The sequence below is a fragment of the Colias eurytheme genome, chromosome 9 (genome assembly GCF_061535395.1).
Source record: "Colias eurytheme isolate Ceu_HAF_F1 chromosome 9, ilColEury1 Martin Lab GWU primary, whole genome shotgun sequence".
NCBI classification, from domain to species: Eukaryota; Metazoa; Arthropoda; class Insecta; order Lepidoptera; family Pieridae; genus Colias; species Colias eurytheme.
The window spans coordinates 3802814-3819574 of record NC_142988.1 but is presented as its reverse complement, the minus strand read 5'-3'; the positions used below and the strand labels follow the sequence as shown (position 1 = coordinate 3819574).

The following is a 16761-nucleotide window of genomic DNA, read 5'->3' as shown; positions in this document are numbered from 1 at the left end:
CCAACAATTAAATATTTAACTTTTTTATTAAAACCTCATCTAAGCTAAGTGTAATGAATATTATTTTTTATTAAATCTCTTCCCCACAATTTTGTGCGAAAAATATATACACAATTTAATTATATTCAATAGAGAGAATACAGTTTTCTATTAAGTATATTTTATTGTGAAATTAATTAATTATGTAGGTACAATGAGAAGGTTTTGACAATTGGTTCTAACCTAAAGATTATTGCTAACTAATATAAATACATACGATGAAATCTATTATTAAATTTACTAATATAAATAAAAAAAATCCAACACGAGATGTGTTATATAGGTATATAAATTATTATAACCATTATTTGAAAAAACTTGTTACTTCTGTTCGTTTAAGATTCGTATCTCTAGATTCATATTATTTTTTAAAATCTATCCTGTTACAGGCGATCGATGAAAATAGTGCACCAATATTTCTATTAAAAAACAAAGAAACGACAATAAATACCCGGTAGCGAGTATAAAAAATGTAATCCTTAAATCATTTAAATTCAACGTTTCGTATCGTTTTTGTTTTTGTTTAATTCGATGACTATCTAAAACACATCTTTTCTCCGTAATAAAATTGCGGAAATGTTTCCTAAGCAAACCAGACTCAAAAATACGAGCAATGTATTCTCTTAATGCATCTTTAAGTACGAAACCTCGGTTTATGTAAAAAACATAAATTAAATTATTCGGGAAATCCCAAGTGTGCTTGATCCTAATTGATTTGTCGTTGCTGTCAAATCTGCAGTTGAGATTATACCTGTTGTCAGACACCACGGTGTAGTAGTCATTGCTGTTGGTGACTGTTTCAAGGACAGAATCTTCATCACGACACTGTGGTGTTTGTTCTCCGGGAAATACGATATTGTAAGTGGATTTGTAAAATTCTCTTATATCATCGGATATGCACGGCTTGTACTCCAAGTCACGGAAGTTGTTTAATGTTATCCTTTTCTCGTTATGAATAGTCGTAGTCAGCAAACTAAAGAAGGCAGAGTTGTAAAAGCTATTAATGAAGAAACTGTACCAAATCCAAACAATCAAAATGACCCTGAAGCGTTTTATTCTGAACAAATTATGATCTCCATGTGCAAATAAATAATCCAATAATTTTAAGTAACGTATTTTTTCAGTATTTAATCCTCCAAATATGTAATCATAAATCTTCGCGGCTACATTAATAACGATGAAGGACACAAAAATTAAAACCCACGTCATCGTATCGAAAGCTCTATAAATAATACTTTCAATATTTGGCTCGGTGTGTGGAACAACGATTTTCATTGTTGCATATTTGTAACCGTGAATAAAATCATATGCCAAAAATGTATCCTTAGAAAGTAAGTTGCCGCCAAGAATAATATCAACCATTTTTTTCTGTAAGAAATGCGTAATACCTATGGATGTAAAGTTTGAGAGGACAAATCCCCTGGAAGTGTCGTTATAAGTAAAATAATTAATTTTTAAGCCAATCGATTTGGCGGATATGTTTAATACGTATTTTTCTAAGCTGTGAAAATACTTTCTAGTTATATCTATTCGCTGGTCTGATTCAATTAATCTTGATAAAGCATTTATAGAACATCCTACGAAGTCAATCTCATCTTTATTTAATTTAAATACAGCAGAATTGGAGCATGTTTTAAGATTTATTATTTCATCGTACTTCTTACCACAATTACCATTACCAAAAGGAAAATATGTCAAAAACATTCGTGTTTTGTTCATGTTTGCGATCACCACTACATCGTAAATGTTATATTTTAGGAATTTATCAAACAGTTTTCTCAGTTCATTTTCATTGATTGCTTCTGTTACTACCACAATGAACGAGGCCCTTGGATTCCACATAAGATCGTGTCTGATATGCCATGCTTTAGACCCTTTTTGGACAATTGTATAATATATTACATAAACATCAGGTACTATGAGCCAATCATTAGTTTGGTACGTTCTTGCTGTGAAACTTAAGCAATAATTATCAACGTCAACGAGTTGTATCATGTCGTCCTCGGGCAATACATAACTTACGTGTGTTCCACAAGGGAATTTGTTCAATATTTTTTTTAACACATTGTGCTTGCGGATATTGAATGAAATTGTCACCACGAGTTATAAGAAATTGTGAATAATTTGCATCGCTACCTGTAACTACTTTTGGGCCAAAGAATAGTTGGAAAAAAATTAAGGCAACCTCTAGCGACTTCGCCATAACTTCGTTACTTGATTTATTTAAAGCAGTCGGCTCTAATTTTTGTTGAACTTTATATCAAAGCTTGGATTACACTGAGGTCAAACGTATGTGACATGTGATAGAACATCTAAAGAACTGCAATGACGGTTATTAAAGTGAACCTAACCTTATAATTTTGTTATTTGCTTTTGATTTTTATTTCTCTTAGAACAGATAGATATGGGGAATTATGTGGGTATATTTCTATTGAAGGCAAGATAATGAAGATAAACAACAAACAAATCAATATGCTATTCCAACAGTTAAATATTCGAATGGATATTCCTATTTACATAATCTTTTTAAGGATTACTTTAAATCATCATTTTTAATTATTGTGGGCGAAATGAGTTTATGTCAATTTGTATAGAAGAGACAGTCAGGCAGAGATACTTTCTCATCTCTAATACCTATTCTGTACTAGGTTTCCGCCCGTTCTTTTTCCCGCGTAGTCAAAGAAAAACACGCATAATTCCTGTTCCCTTTAAATTTACGGAATAAAACCCCTCCTTCCTTCTTGCTAGGGCTATATCTGTATCATATTTCATCCAAATATCAGAGTATTTTGTATTTTTCAGATATCCGATATAACTGACTTTTGGGACACTCTGTATAATAAATACAACAACGAAAGTCATATAATTTTTTTTATATCTAAAACTGATCAGTTCCGACAGTTAATGCATTTGGATATACGTATTTAAATAATGGATTTAAGAATTCTTATCAATCATTATTTTTACTGTATGATGGTGAGATGGGTTTGTGTCAATTTTGTTTAAAAAAAGCAAAGTAAGAAAAATCAATCAATTCTTATAGATATAGAATTTGCAAGAGAAGGCACTGCCTTCTGAGATACAGGTTCACCTAGTTCAGAAGCAGAGCAATATTTTAATTTTATTCTTGAAGTTACTAATGTATTTTTTTAATGACACCTAGCTTTTCACCCGAAGCTTCACCGGCGCAGTTAAAAGAAAAGCCGCATAGTTCATATTTCTCGGAAATTTCTGGATAAAACCTATCCTATGTCCTTTCTCGGGTCTCAATATATTTTGTGTTTGTACCAAATATCATATAAATCAGTTCACTAGTTTAGACGACACGAAGAGGCAGCCAGACGCACAGTTATTTTCTAATGTATAATATTCGTTTGGATTTATAGATATTGTTGCGTTCCTCTAATAAATGTTTTCTTAAATTTTATTTAATTTTAAGATGTGTAACTGCGCAATTTTACTAGTTACATCAAAATTTGGTCAATTTAGTAATAATTTCAAAATGGTATGACACTTCACAAATAGTATCTGGGCTTTGTAATTTTGAACTCAATGAAGAGAAGCAGCATTGACGATTACATACAAAAATAATAATAAAAAAAGTTAGAAATTGTAGTAATAGGAATGAAAAAAACTGTCACTGGGTGTAGGTGTAGGTTTTCGATTTTTTAATTCCTATAAAGATGCAACTTAGATGTATTTTTTATTTTTCTGATATCCGAAATAACTTTACTCAACCTCGCAGTTTGGGACAGCCTTTGGGATCATTATACATCCATACTAATATTATAAATGCGAAAGTAACTCTGTCTGTCTGTCTGTTACTCATTCACGCCTTAACTACTGAACCAATTTGCATGAAATTTGGTATAGAGATATTTTGATACCCGAGAAAGGACATAGGCTACTTTTTTCCCCGGGACACAGGATAGGTTTTATCCCGGAAATCCTACGGGAACGGGAACTATGCGGGTTTTTCTTTGACTGTGCGGGCGAAGCCGCGGGTGGAAAGCTAGTGATTTCATAATGAAATGAAATGAAATGATTTATTTGTATGAATTATGGTTACAAAGTTATAATAAATTTCACGTCCGCACAATTCGCCAACAATTGGCATACAAATATTTTAATTTTATAATTTAAACTAATTCACGTAAGTTATTATTTAAACAATATATTATTTACATTAGTTCATTTTACATTATAAATTATAATATAGCAATATGACAATTTGATTATTACATTCTATTACATTATAATTGATTTCAATTTTTGTCAAGCTAGGTTAACATTTATCGTTTCGGTAATTATAATCTAAAAAATTCGTTTAAGGAATATAAACAGTGATTAATAACTTTTAATTTTTTGTGCATTAAATTTTTTGGTAGTTCCCTTATATGTTTTGGTAGAGTGCTGAACGGCAGTTAGGCATCATTAAACGTGTGGGATCTCTTAGTCCCAGTATAGAGTGGTCTTTCATGCTTTTAAAAAGTTCACTATGTTTTTTGACAAATATACAAATTTCCAAAACGTATAATCCCGTGAGTGTTAAAAGATAGTGCTTTTTGAATAATAATAATAAATAAAACAACAAAAGTCATAATAAAACGTTTTATATCTTAAACACATTTAAGCCTAATTGTAGATACCAAGAAGCTTAATACATATATCTATCGGTAGATACACTAACTCATCGCGGAAATACATATATTGTACACTTTTAATTAAATCCATAATCCTTACCCACATTGTTTGATTTCGGCCAAAATTCACAAATTTTTATTAGATATATTTAAAATGTCATTGCTTTTATCTATATTTAAGAGAAAGGAATGTTGTGAATGTTTTATAACTGAATTTGCCAATGATATTAAGAACGTTTTCCGGTAGGTCCTTAGCTATAACTATATGCATGGTAAATTTTTAATCCTTGGTGGAAAAAAATTCGTCCTATGGAATTTACATGTATTCGATAAAACAAGTTTCCTTTACAACTAAATGTAAAAGCAAAAACAGTTGCGGCTCAGTGGTCCTTGGACTTAAAATTGGCCAGACAGCTGAGTGTGCAGGAAATGTGATTTTTCAATCTATCTGCGCATGTGAATAACACCACCAGTTCTCGAAAAGGTGAATGAAAACATCAACAAGAATCAAAAGTTCGATGACATGTAACGTCAGACCTGCCAACCTGCACTTGGATAGCATGGTGGTTGTATGGTCTGAAGCTTCATAGAAGGCCCCGAGTGTTCCTGACATGATAGTGGGCACATAATATTTGGGCTGATAATGATATATCCAAGTAATTATATTTTGAAAGTAGTACATACATACATTTTAACACACAATTAGATGTGGTGTAAGATTAACATTTTGCCAAACATTGTTTTATTAATATTAATTATTCTTTAAAATAATGCATCAATATTTCTATTAAAAAGCATAAAAATGACAAAAGATACCCAGCAGCGAGTACAAAAAATGTAATTCTTAAATCATTCAAATTCAGAACCTCGTATCGTTTTTGTTTTTGACGTATGTGATGACTGTTGTAGGCACATCTTATTTCCTTCAGAAAATTATGATTAAATTTACGAATCAAACCAGACTCAAAAATACGAACGCTGTATGCTCTGAATGCTTCTTTATGTATGAAACCTCGGTTTATGTAAAAGACATAAATTATATTATTCGAGAAATCCCAAGCGTGCTTGATCCTAATCGATTTGTCAAGGATATCAAATCTGCAATTTAGATTATACCTGTCCTCAGTCAACACGGTGTAGTATTCATTGCTGTTGGTGACTGTTTCAATGACAGAGTCTTCAGTACGACACTGTGGTGTTTGCTCTCCGGGAAGTACGATATCGTAAGTGGATTTGTAAAATCCTCTCATATTATCGGATATGCAAGGCTTGTACTCCAGTTAACGGAAGTTGTTTAATGTAATGCTTTTTTCTTTATGAATAGTCGTAGTTAGCAAACTAAAGAAAGCGCAGTTGTAAAAGCTATAAATGAAGAAACTGTACCAAATCCAAACAATCAAAATGATCCTGAAGCGTTTTATTCTAAACAAATTATGATCTCCATGTGCAAATAAATAATCCAATAGTTTAATGGGACAGATTATTTTGTTAGATTTAAGATTATTAAATAAGCAATGGTAAATCTTGGTGGCTATATTTATAAAGATAAAGCACACAAAAATTAAAATCCACGACCACGTATCGAAGGGCCTATAAATAATATTTGCAATATTTTGCTTAGTACATGGAATAACGATCTTTATTGTTGAATATTTTAAACCGTGAATATATTCATATGCTAAGAGATTATTCTTTGTAAGAAAGTTAGCTCCAAAAATAATATCAATCTTTTTTTTCTGCAAATACTGCAGCGTTCCCATTGATGTTAAGTTTGAGAGGACGAATCCATTGTAAGTTTCATTAGAAAGAAAATAATTAATTTTTACGCCAATGGATTTGGCGCAAGCATTTAATATAAATTGTTCTACTCTGTGAAAATACTTTTTGGTTACCTATATATTTTTGATGTTTTGATTTAAATAATCTTGATAAGGCATTTAAAGAGCATCCTGTGAAATTAATCTTATTTTTATCTAATTCAAATACTGCAGAATTGGAGCATGTTTTAAGATTGATTATTTCATCGAACTTCTTGCCACAATTTCCTTTGTCGAAAGGAAAATATGTTAAAAACATTTGAGTTTTATTCATGCTTGCGATCACCACTACATCGTAAATGTTATATTTTAAGAATTTATCAAATAGTTTTCCCAGATCATTGTCATTGATTTCTTCAATTACTACAACAATGAAAGAGGCCCTTGGATTCCACATACGATCGTGCCTAATGTGCCATGCTTTAGACCCGTTTTGGACAATTGTATAATATATCACATAAACATCAGGTACTATTAGCCACTCATTACTTTGGTACGATCTTGCTGTGAAACTCAAGCAATTGTTATCAATATCACCGAGTTTTACCATGTCATCCTCGGGCATTATATAACTTACATGTGAGCCACAAGGGAAATTTTTCAATAGTTTTTTAACACACTGTTGTTGTGGATAATGTATGAAATCGTCGTTAGGAGCTTTAAGTAGCCGAGAAAAATTTGGATCGCCACCTGCAACTTCTTTCGGGCCAATGAAAAGTAGGGGAAAAATGAGTGCAAGATTTAGGAACTTTACCATGGTTTCGTTACTTGATATGTATTTTAATTAAAGCATTCTGGGCTAAGTTCTGTAGAATTTCACATCAAAGCTTGGATTACACTGAGGCACTGCATATTATAACATGCGATATCACGTCTCAAAAACTACAATAACGGTTATTAAAATGAACCTAATAATTTTGTTGTTATCTTTTGTGTTTTTTTAAGAATGAAAATAACAAACAAATCAATAAACCCCTCAAAAGGCTAAAGCATTTGGATACTCGTATTGAAACAATAAATTTAATGATTGTTCTCAATCACTTTTGTGAGTGAAATGTTCGTGCCGATTTTTTTTGTAAAATTTAAGACAAACAATCTATTTTTATAAACAATTAGCTGTGCACTCGCAGCTTCGCCCGCGTGTTCATAGGCACCACATAGTCACCGTTCTCGTGGGAATGCCGGGATAAAGGCTTTATATACCTTTGGGTTGGAGCATCGCAATAGACTTCCTTTTGACCGCCTGCAACGTCAAGCCACTCGAACCTTGAACATGTGTCTGTGCGTATAGGCAGTGTTTCGAGAAACTATTTGGCTTAATACCGGCTACCAAATTCAAAAATCGTACTACTCGGCTTAAGCCTAAATACCATCCGCACCACTTGGATGAGTGGCATTCAACAACAGGGCTCGTTTCGCGGCATTCTTTGCCCAGAATAACATTGTGGAATAGCTTGCCAGTGTTTTCATCTGTATACGATATGTATATCTTCAATAAAAAGAGCCTCCATATAAACTACAAAATTACAAAGGGCGGGAAAACAATCGTAATGTTGCTTATGGGCGACGGTGATCACCTTACATCAAGAGCACCGTTCGATCCTTTGCTGGTTGTCGTATAAAAATATACTACGTCCTTTCTCACGTCCCAAGTTATCTTTGTAGCATTTCAATTAAATCGGTTCAGTAGGTAGTTTAAGCATAAAGAGACAGACAGACAGAGAAATTTACGAATTTATCATAGATAACAGTAGATGCTGCATGCTCTGCGGTATAAGATTGTATAAAAGAAACTGCTTTCCGATCCGATGGTAAATGGTAAGACTGTTTTGACGGTTGGAAAGTGTTTCTAGAAGAAGGCTTATTAAATAAATATGTGTTTGAGTTTGAAAGTGTAAACTTACTACTATTTAATAAAAAAAAATTGACCTGTGCATATCCGGCGAGTATCATAAAAATTTGCCTTGTTTAGTAAGAATTTAGAAGTAGCCTGAGATTTTCTAAGTTATATAATATGAATGGTAAATTGTTACATGGTAAATTGTTTTTTTGTGAAAAAGAACCCAGTTTTTAAAAGGGGAAAGCTTTGTAAATTAATCAAAAAAGAGAATTACCTATAATTTGATTAACATGCAAAGAATTTTTGATACCTTGACTTGACGTCGACTTTAGGGACGGCCTGAATAGTGATTTCAAAAATAAAACTACCACAGCAGATGATTCATATTAATATGTTTAATGTTTATATCTACAACTCATCAAAGACTTAAAGAGTAGGTGCACTTAAACATTGCGAAAATATACACTTTTATTTAAATCTAATTACCTACGGTAAAGTATTACCGACATTGTTTATTTGTGCCCAAAATGTACAAAATCTTATTGAATTTAGTTGAAAGACATTTGCTTAAAACAGTTATTTGTGAATAATATTACGTCATAAAAAATTTAAAGGTGTTAAGGGACACCCGAATGGAACGAACTTCTATGAGAGAAGGAGAAAACAGAGATAGACAGAGAAACATGCGCGCAAATTGGAACGAAGTACCATCGCAACGCGCGATATTGAACTTCGTTCCAATATAACGATCATAGTGAGAATGTTTTCGGCGTTGTCTTTTATTAATATTTAGGCAAGCGATAGAAATAGTGCACTAATACTTCTATTAAAAAACATATAAACGACAATAAATACCCAGTAGCGAGTACAAAAAATGTAATTCTTAAATTATTTAAATTCAGAACCTCGTATCGTTTTTGTTTTGGACCAACATTATGACTGTTACGATGACTGATGACACATTTTGTTTCCCTATTAAAATTTTCATTAAATTCGTGAAGCAAACCAGACTCAAAAATACGAACAATGTATTTTCTAAATGCTTCTTTAAGTATGAAACCTCGATTTATGTAAAATACATAAATCAGATTGCTCGAAAAATCCCAAGCGTGCTTGATCCTAATCGATTGATCGTGGGTATCAAATTTGCAATTGAGATAATACCTCATTTTAGTCACCACGGTGTAGAAGTCATTGCTGTTGGTGACTGTTTCAATGACAGAGTCTATATGACGACACTGTGGAGTTTGTTCTCCGGGAAGTACGATATTGTAAGTGGAATTGTAAAATTCTCTTGTATTATCGGATATGCAAGGCTTGTACTCCAGTTCACGGAAGTTGTTCAATGTAATCCTTTTCTCTTTATGAATAGTCGTAGTCAGCAAACTAAAGAATGCACAGTTATAAAAGCTATAAATGAAGAAACTGTACCAAATCCAAACAATCAAAATGACCCTGAAGCGTTTTATTTTGAATAAATTATGATTTCCATGTGCAAATAAATAATCCAATAGTTTAATGGGATAGATTATTTCGTTAGTTTTAAGATTATTAAATAAGCAATGATAAATCTTGGTGACTATATTAATAAAGATAAAGCACACAAAGATTAAAACCCACGTCATCGTACTGAAAGGTCTATAAATAATACTCTCAATATTTTGCTCGGTGAGTGGAACAACGATTTTCATTGTTGAATATTTGAAACCATCAATATATTCATAAGCTATAAGATTATTCTTTGTAAGCAAGTTAAAGCCGAATATAATATCAACCTTTCTTTTCTGTAAGTAATGCAGGTTGCCCGTCGATGTGAAGTTTGGGAGGACGACTCCTTTAGAAGTATCGCTATAAATAAAATAATTAATCTTTACGCCAATCAATTTGGCGGATATATTTAAAACTTTCTGTTCTAATCTGTGAAAATACTTTCTAGTTATATCTGGTCGATTCCTTGATTTAAAGGAATTGGATAAGGCATTTATAGAGCATCCTGTGAAATCTAACTCATCTTTATTTAATTCAAACACAGGAGAATTAGAGCATGTTTTAAGATTTATTATTTCATCATACTTCTTACCACAATTGCCATTGCCAAAAGGAAAATATGTCAAAAATGTTTGGGTTCTATTCATGCTTGCGATCACCACAACGTCAAAAATGTTATAATTTAAGAATTTATCAAATAGTTCTCCCTGTTCATTTTCATTTATTTCTTCAGTTATTACAACAATGAAAGAGGCCCTTGGATTCCACATACGATCGTGCCTAATGTGCCATGCTTTAGAACCGTTTTCGACAATTCTATAATATATCACATAAATATCAGGTTCTATTAGCCAGTCATTAGTTTGGTACGTTCTTGCTGTGAAACTATAGCAATTATTATCAACATCATCGAGTTTAATCATATCGTACTCTGGAAATACATAATTCACGTGTTTTCCACAAGGAAAGTTGTTCAATAATTTTCGAACACATTGTGCTTGAAGATATTGTATGAAATCATCACCTCCAGGCAGTAGAGATTGTGAATAGTTTGGATTGCCTTCAACTTCTTTTGTGGCCAAGAAAAATAGAGGAAAAATTAGGGCAACGTCTGGTAACTTCGCCATAGTTTTGTTAATTGATTTAGATCAAGCACACGGGGTTATTTTGTAATTTTTGATAACAATGCTTGAATTACACTGAAGTATTGTGAATGCGATAGAACATCTCAAATGCTGGAATGACGGTGATTAAACTGTACCTAATAATTTCATTATTTGTTTTTGATTTTTATTTCTCGTAGAGTAAATATAATCTATGGATAATTATGTAAGCGTATCAATACTCAGGGCAATATAATAACGAAATTAAACAAAATATATAACTATATTCCAATAGTTCAAACATTTTGAAGGTTTTTTATTCAATCGATTTCATTATCATCGTCATAATCAGCACCCCATATATGTGTTCTCACTGACGAATGGTCAAGAACGATAAAGTACGACATAATTTATAAAGATACTATATATATCACATTACACATTACATTTATATATAATATATTTGAGTTTTGAGTTTTACACGGTATACAGGCTCTTGTAGTCTGGAAGGAAATAAGTCTTAACTCTGTAGATATAAAATTACACTTCCACTACTTTTTAAAAGAAAGAGAACTGCATTGCAAAGATGTTATTCGCTTATCAATCGAGAATTGAATCGACTAAAATCTGGTAAAAATATATCCCGTAAAATTATAAATTATTAATATTTTATTAGAAATTCTTTAGGGATAAAATGCTTTTACAAACTCCAAATTACCAATCAAAAGAGAGGAAAACCATGTCAGTTGAATGTTTATTCAGAGATTGGATTACTTTTGGATTACATTCATCAGTAAAGTTCACGTTCAATAAATATCATACTTTATGTATTAGTAGAGCACGGTAAATACTTTGTGTCTAACAGGCGCCAGACAAAACAAATAAACAGTAGAAAGCAAGCAGTTTTTATTTCAAAGATATATTCCTAAATAATCAAATATACGCGAGTGATGTAGTTTTTACTACTATTTGAAATATTATATAAAGTTTCACCTCTGTAAACTCATGCAGTCAAAAGTTTGTGTCCAAACATGTTTGTCACAAATGTGTTAGTTTTAACAAACAGCAATTCTAAATTTGATTTACCTATGTTTTGAAAACTATGTACTTAGTAAATTTCCATATTGTAATATGAACCATTGTAATGGTTCTCTAACTTTTTTTTCAACTAAGAATATATACATCTTACTTACATAATATGTGACTGAGGAGCACTATATGTAGGAATGTAGAAATTAATTGCAAATAATGTAATTTAATTAATATAATATAGTCATTACAATTAAGTAGTGTTTGTATTATTTACTTCTACAATAAAAGTTATAATCGCAATAATATAGCCGAGAAAAAGTATGAAAAACGTATGTTTGAATCTACATAAGGTCAGTGCATGAAATCTCCGTGATCTAATTTTATCAAGTACATAATTGCAGTTTTTTCGGAGGCATAATATTTTCATTTGATATTGAATTAATCCTGATTCAAAAATGTGACTGGTGTGCTTTATCAATTTCTTCTTCAATGGAAATCCCCTGTTCACGTAAAAATTTAATATTACATTTGTAAATGTATAGTGGTTTAGCAATGAGCGGCCATCGTGGTCAAAGTATTTGTATGCTCTCAGTAAAAAACTGTAATCCATCTCAAGTGTATACATTTGTTGACTTCTTGCAACACTATCAAGAGCCAGTCCAAGGTCTTCACACTCAGGTTTTGTTTTCTCTGGTAATTTTATATTGAACACGTATAAAAAAAAGTTTTTACTCTCATCAATGATACACGGCTCATAAGGTATGGTATGCAAGTTCCGTGGATCAAAAGTAACTGTTTCCTTATAATCCGATGTTATTAGACTGAACAATGCAGTAGAGTAAAAATTATTGATATAGAAAGTGAACAGTATCCAAACTATTAGAATAATATACCTCAATTGTTTTATTTTAACCAATATTTTATCAGCATGCCCGAAAAAGTAGTCACCTAATTTAATTGCTAAAATAAATCCTGTTCTTGTCTTTATATTGTACTTATAAATAATAAAATTAATGAGACCAAACACAATGAGGTACGTAGAAAAAGCTAATATCCAGATGATTATACTGAATCCACGAAAAATTATTTTAATCCATATCACGTCTCTAGGAACCGGAGTAATCACTAAAACTTTTGCATAGCTGTATCCCCAGATGTAGTCGTACAAATCTGCGCGATTTTCCATTAAAAAGTAGCCTCCAATCACGATATCTGTTTTGCCTTGTTCCAAAAGTCTAAGTAGACCTGTACTTGTAAGATTAGGTAAAACGAAACCACTGGAAATATTTGTATAGTAATGAAATTTCAAATCGATACGTTCAATTTTGGCCATAATTTTCAGCATATATTCTTCTAAACCTTCCAGATATTTTCCCTCGACACGAAACATTTTATTGTTTGGTTTTATAATGTGCGGTATTTCTTGCATTGCTGCCACCTCAAACGAACATTTAGTGAAGTAATTTGGAATTTTATTAAAGAATAACTTCTTATTTTCGATATCGTTGCAGTCTTCTAAGTCTATTATGTTCGAGAAATTCTTGCCACAAACATCTTTATAGAAGGGGTTATAAGTAAATAGTTGGATCCTTGAGTCATTATTATGGAACACTGAGACAACAACGACGTTGTAAATATATAGTTTGCTTAGTAGTAAAAATATGTGGTGAAGTTCAGGATCATCGCATTTAAAGACGACTAAAATAAATTTTGCTCCAGCATCCCAAAAGGAATCTTTTTTCATCGATGTTAAATGGAATACTAATTCTCGTGCGTGTTCTATAATGATGATATAGACGTCAGTTTTGAGCAACCAAAATTTAGTTTCAGAATTTCTGGTTAAAGAAGGGTAGCAATTTCTGCTGTTATTCGCTAGATATGTGCAGGTATTTCTATCACAGACATAAGTCAACTGATTGCCACATTCAAAGTTACTATCGACTATTTTAGCAACACATTCTGATATGGGATCACTTTGATAATCGAGAGAAAGATTATTTTTGAATAGAAATACAGACTCATTAGAACATGCAAATGCTAAGATGACTAAATCAAGCAAATAAATGTAAGTAAACGCGACCATAATTGTTGAAGAAAAGATCAATACTCAAAGAAGTATGTGTAATTTTTGTTTTTATACCAATTCGGAGTGTATCATTTAGGTGTTTATTGGCAGATATAAATGATTTTTGGGACATTGGATCATTAGTCTTTTTCCTGACCCAATGATAATACCACCATTTGAACATTGTTAAAAATAATTGCACCGGTCGATCATAATTATTTTTGATGCCTTGCATATAATTATTTGTTTGTTGATTATATCTTTTTATACTTGTGTTCTTTGTTGGTAAATATGAAAAATAAACTACCCTCAGTACAGATTAATATAGTAATATTTTCTGACTTAACATAATATATTTCGCCGGAGATTTATTCAAATTTATTACATAGAGTTGTGCTCATTACAATACTAACTTGTTAAGTTGTATGTTAGTCACTTACGTAGATACGTCATTTCTCTATATTGTATAGTATCATGATAGTATCCCACACCTTTCGTAGTTCGTTTTCGGTCGTAGAGTGCTCTAAGTGAAGTGTGTTAAAGGGGCAGATACATTATACATCTGTTTCACTGAACGATATACTTTAGGGACAAGTAGGTGATCAGCCTTCTGTGTCCTGCCAGACCAAGACTTTTTTTTCTTCGTCTCTACCGGGAATTGAACCCAGGACCCCTCGGTTTAACGCTCACGCGTAAACCACTGTACCAAGGAGCCAGTCAAGAGTAGAGTGCTCTACGAACGAAAAATTCATTTAGCCTCCGTTTTCCAACTATTTAATTAATTAGATCGGTTGGTTATCCACCTAATCCCAATCTGCACCATTCTATAGATAAATAGCTTTCCGACAGCAGTTTCGCCCGCGTAGTAAAAAAAATTAAACCTATGTTCTGTTAATATATCCTTTCTCAGATCTCAAGCTTTCTGTAGCTCTATACCAAATACCATCCAAATCGGTTCAGTGGTTGAGGCGTGAAGTAAAGATAGACAGACTGACAGACAGACAAACAGATAGAGTTACTTTCGCATTTATAAATTAAGTTAAAGTTAGGATTAGAAAGTTATTATTTAATTATTTATTCTTGCTTTGTTTTGCGTGTGGGTGAAATGATTTTTCGCCAAATTTTGTATTTAATGTAAATTGTAGATAATAAATAAAAAAATAAAATTCAGACAAGCTTGATTTATTAAAACGTATTTCTTCTAATAAATGTAACAAAGGGTTTTGTTTAATTGGTTTTATAATTTTTTTCTTTCAAGCAGATGCAGTGCTGGCTTCCATACAAAAGTTGAAAATTTGAAACACTTAAATATTCGTACTTTATTTGCATTATAAAAGACTGCTGCAATTGAAATGTTTAATAACTAAAATAGTCCTGTAGACAATAAATATTCGAGACAATATTCACTTGGCCATCGAAGAGGACACGTAAATCCTTTCAGAGGCCTGAGAAAGGACATAGGATAGGAAAATTGCATGAAACTTTCTCTCAAACAATAAAATATACAATAGTAAGCAAGCTGCAAGCGTCGCCACTCGTCGACGGCAGCCGTTGACATATTGACTGTTGCCGCCGACGCGTCGACGACTGACGTCGACATGTGGCGACGGCCAAAGTAGCCTCTGCCGTTTGCAACTTGCCGTTTGTCTGTTACTAGAACGCTTACTCACTTTCACATACGCATAATATTATTAATGATATTACATAATATTAATAAAATTTTGTTCTAACATAAAATTCGATCAAAAAATCGGCACTCTAACGCACAAATGCTAAGACCTCAAAGTGAGATGGCATAATTCAACTATGGTGTGCGACAAAGTGACAATATAATAATAATCAATTAGCCACGTGCCACTACCGAAGCGCTAAAAACTTATCTACACATTTTTTTCTTCTAATATCGCTATATTGATAGTTTATTTCAATAATAAGTCGAGAAAACTAATTAAGTTTTGTTGATTTCGATTATAAAAGCTATAATCGCAATAATATAACCAAGCAAAAGTACCTATGTAAAAGGTATGTTTGAATCTATACAATGTCAATGCATGAAATCGTCGTGATCTAATTTTATCAAGTACATAATTGCAGTTTTTAGTAAGACATAACACTTTCATGTGATATTGAATTAATCCTGATTCAAAAATGTGACTGGTGTGCTTTATGAATTTTTTCTTCATAGGAAATCCCCTGTTTAGGTAAAAATTTACTATTACATCTGCGAATGTATAGTGATTAAGAGTTGAGTGGCTATCATTGTCAAAGTATTTATATGCATTCATTAAAAAAGTATAATCCATCTCTAGTGTATACATTTGCCTTCTTGCAACATACGTAAAGCTGGCGATGAAAAATTAGCGAAATTAAAAAAAAACAACACCAGAATTTGTTGCTTATTTGTTGCTAATTAGTTGCTATAATGACGATTTTGTTGCTCAACCCGTTCGCTGAAAATCAGCAACAGTTCTAGCTTAACGTTAAGGTAGCGTGCAGAAATCGGAAAAAGGGATGGATCGTTGCAAAAATGCAGATGAATTTGTTGCTAATTTGTTGCTGCATAAAAACAGTGAAAATTTTGAATTTTTTTCATTGGCGCCAAAAATAACACTGGCCACGTCAACTTAATTGTCGATTTTCGGTAGTGAAACATAAAAAAAAATTTGTTGCTCCTCACATCGTTCACTGGCACAGTGTCCAGAGCCAGCAACAAAATAGAAACCGGAAGTAGAGT

The 16761-nt window shown here is 32.1% G+C and overlaps 1 protein-coding gene across 1 annotated transcript; it reads right to left on the bottom strand.

The window, feature by feature from the left end:
• Positions 1–11407: 11407 nt before the first annotated feature.
• LOC149905714 (uncharacterized) lies at positions 11408–15627 on the bottom strand. Its single transcript, XM_090105303.1, has 3 exons — positions 15534–15627; positions 12586–13573; positions 11408–11456 (listed from the first exon to the last, which is right to left on the bottom strand). The coding sequence occupies exons 1-3, from the start codon at positions 15625–15627 to the stop codon at positions 11408–11410; spliced, it is 1131 nt and encodes a 376-aa protein (XP_089961429.1).
• Between the last annotated feature and the right edge of the window lie 1134 nt (positions 15628–16761).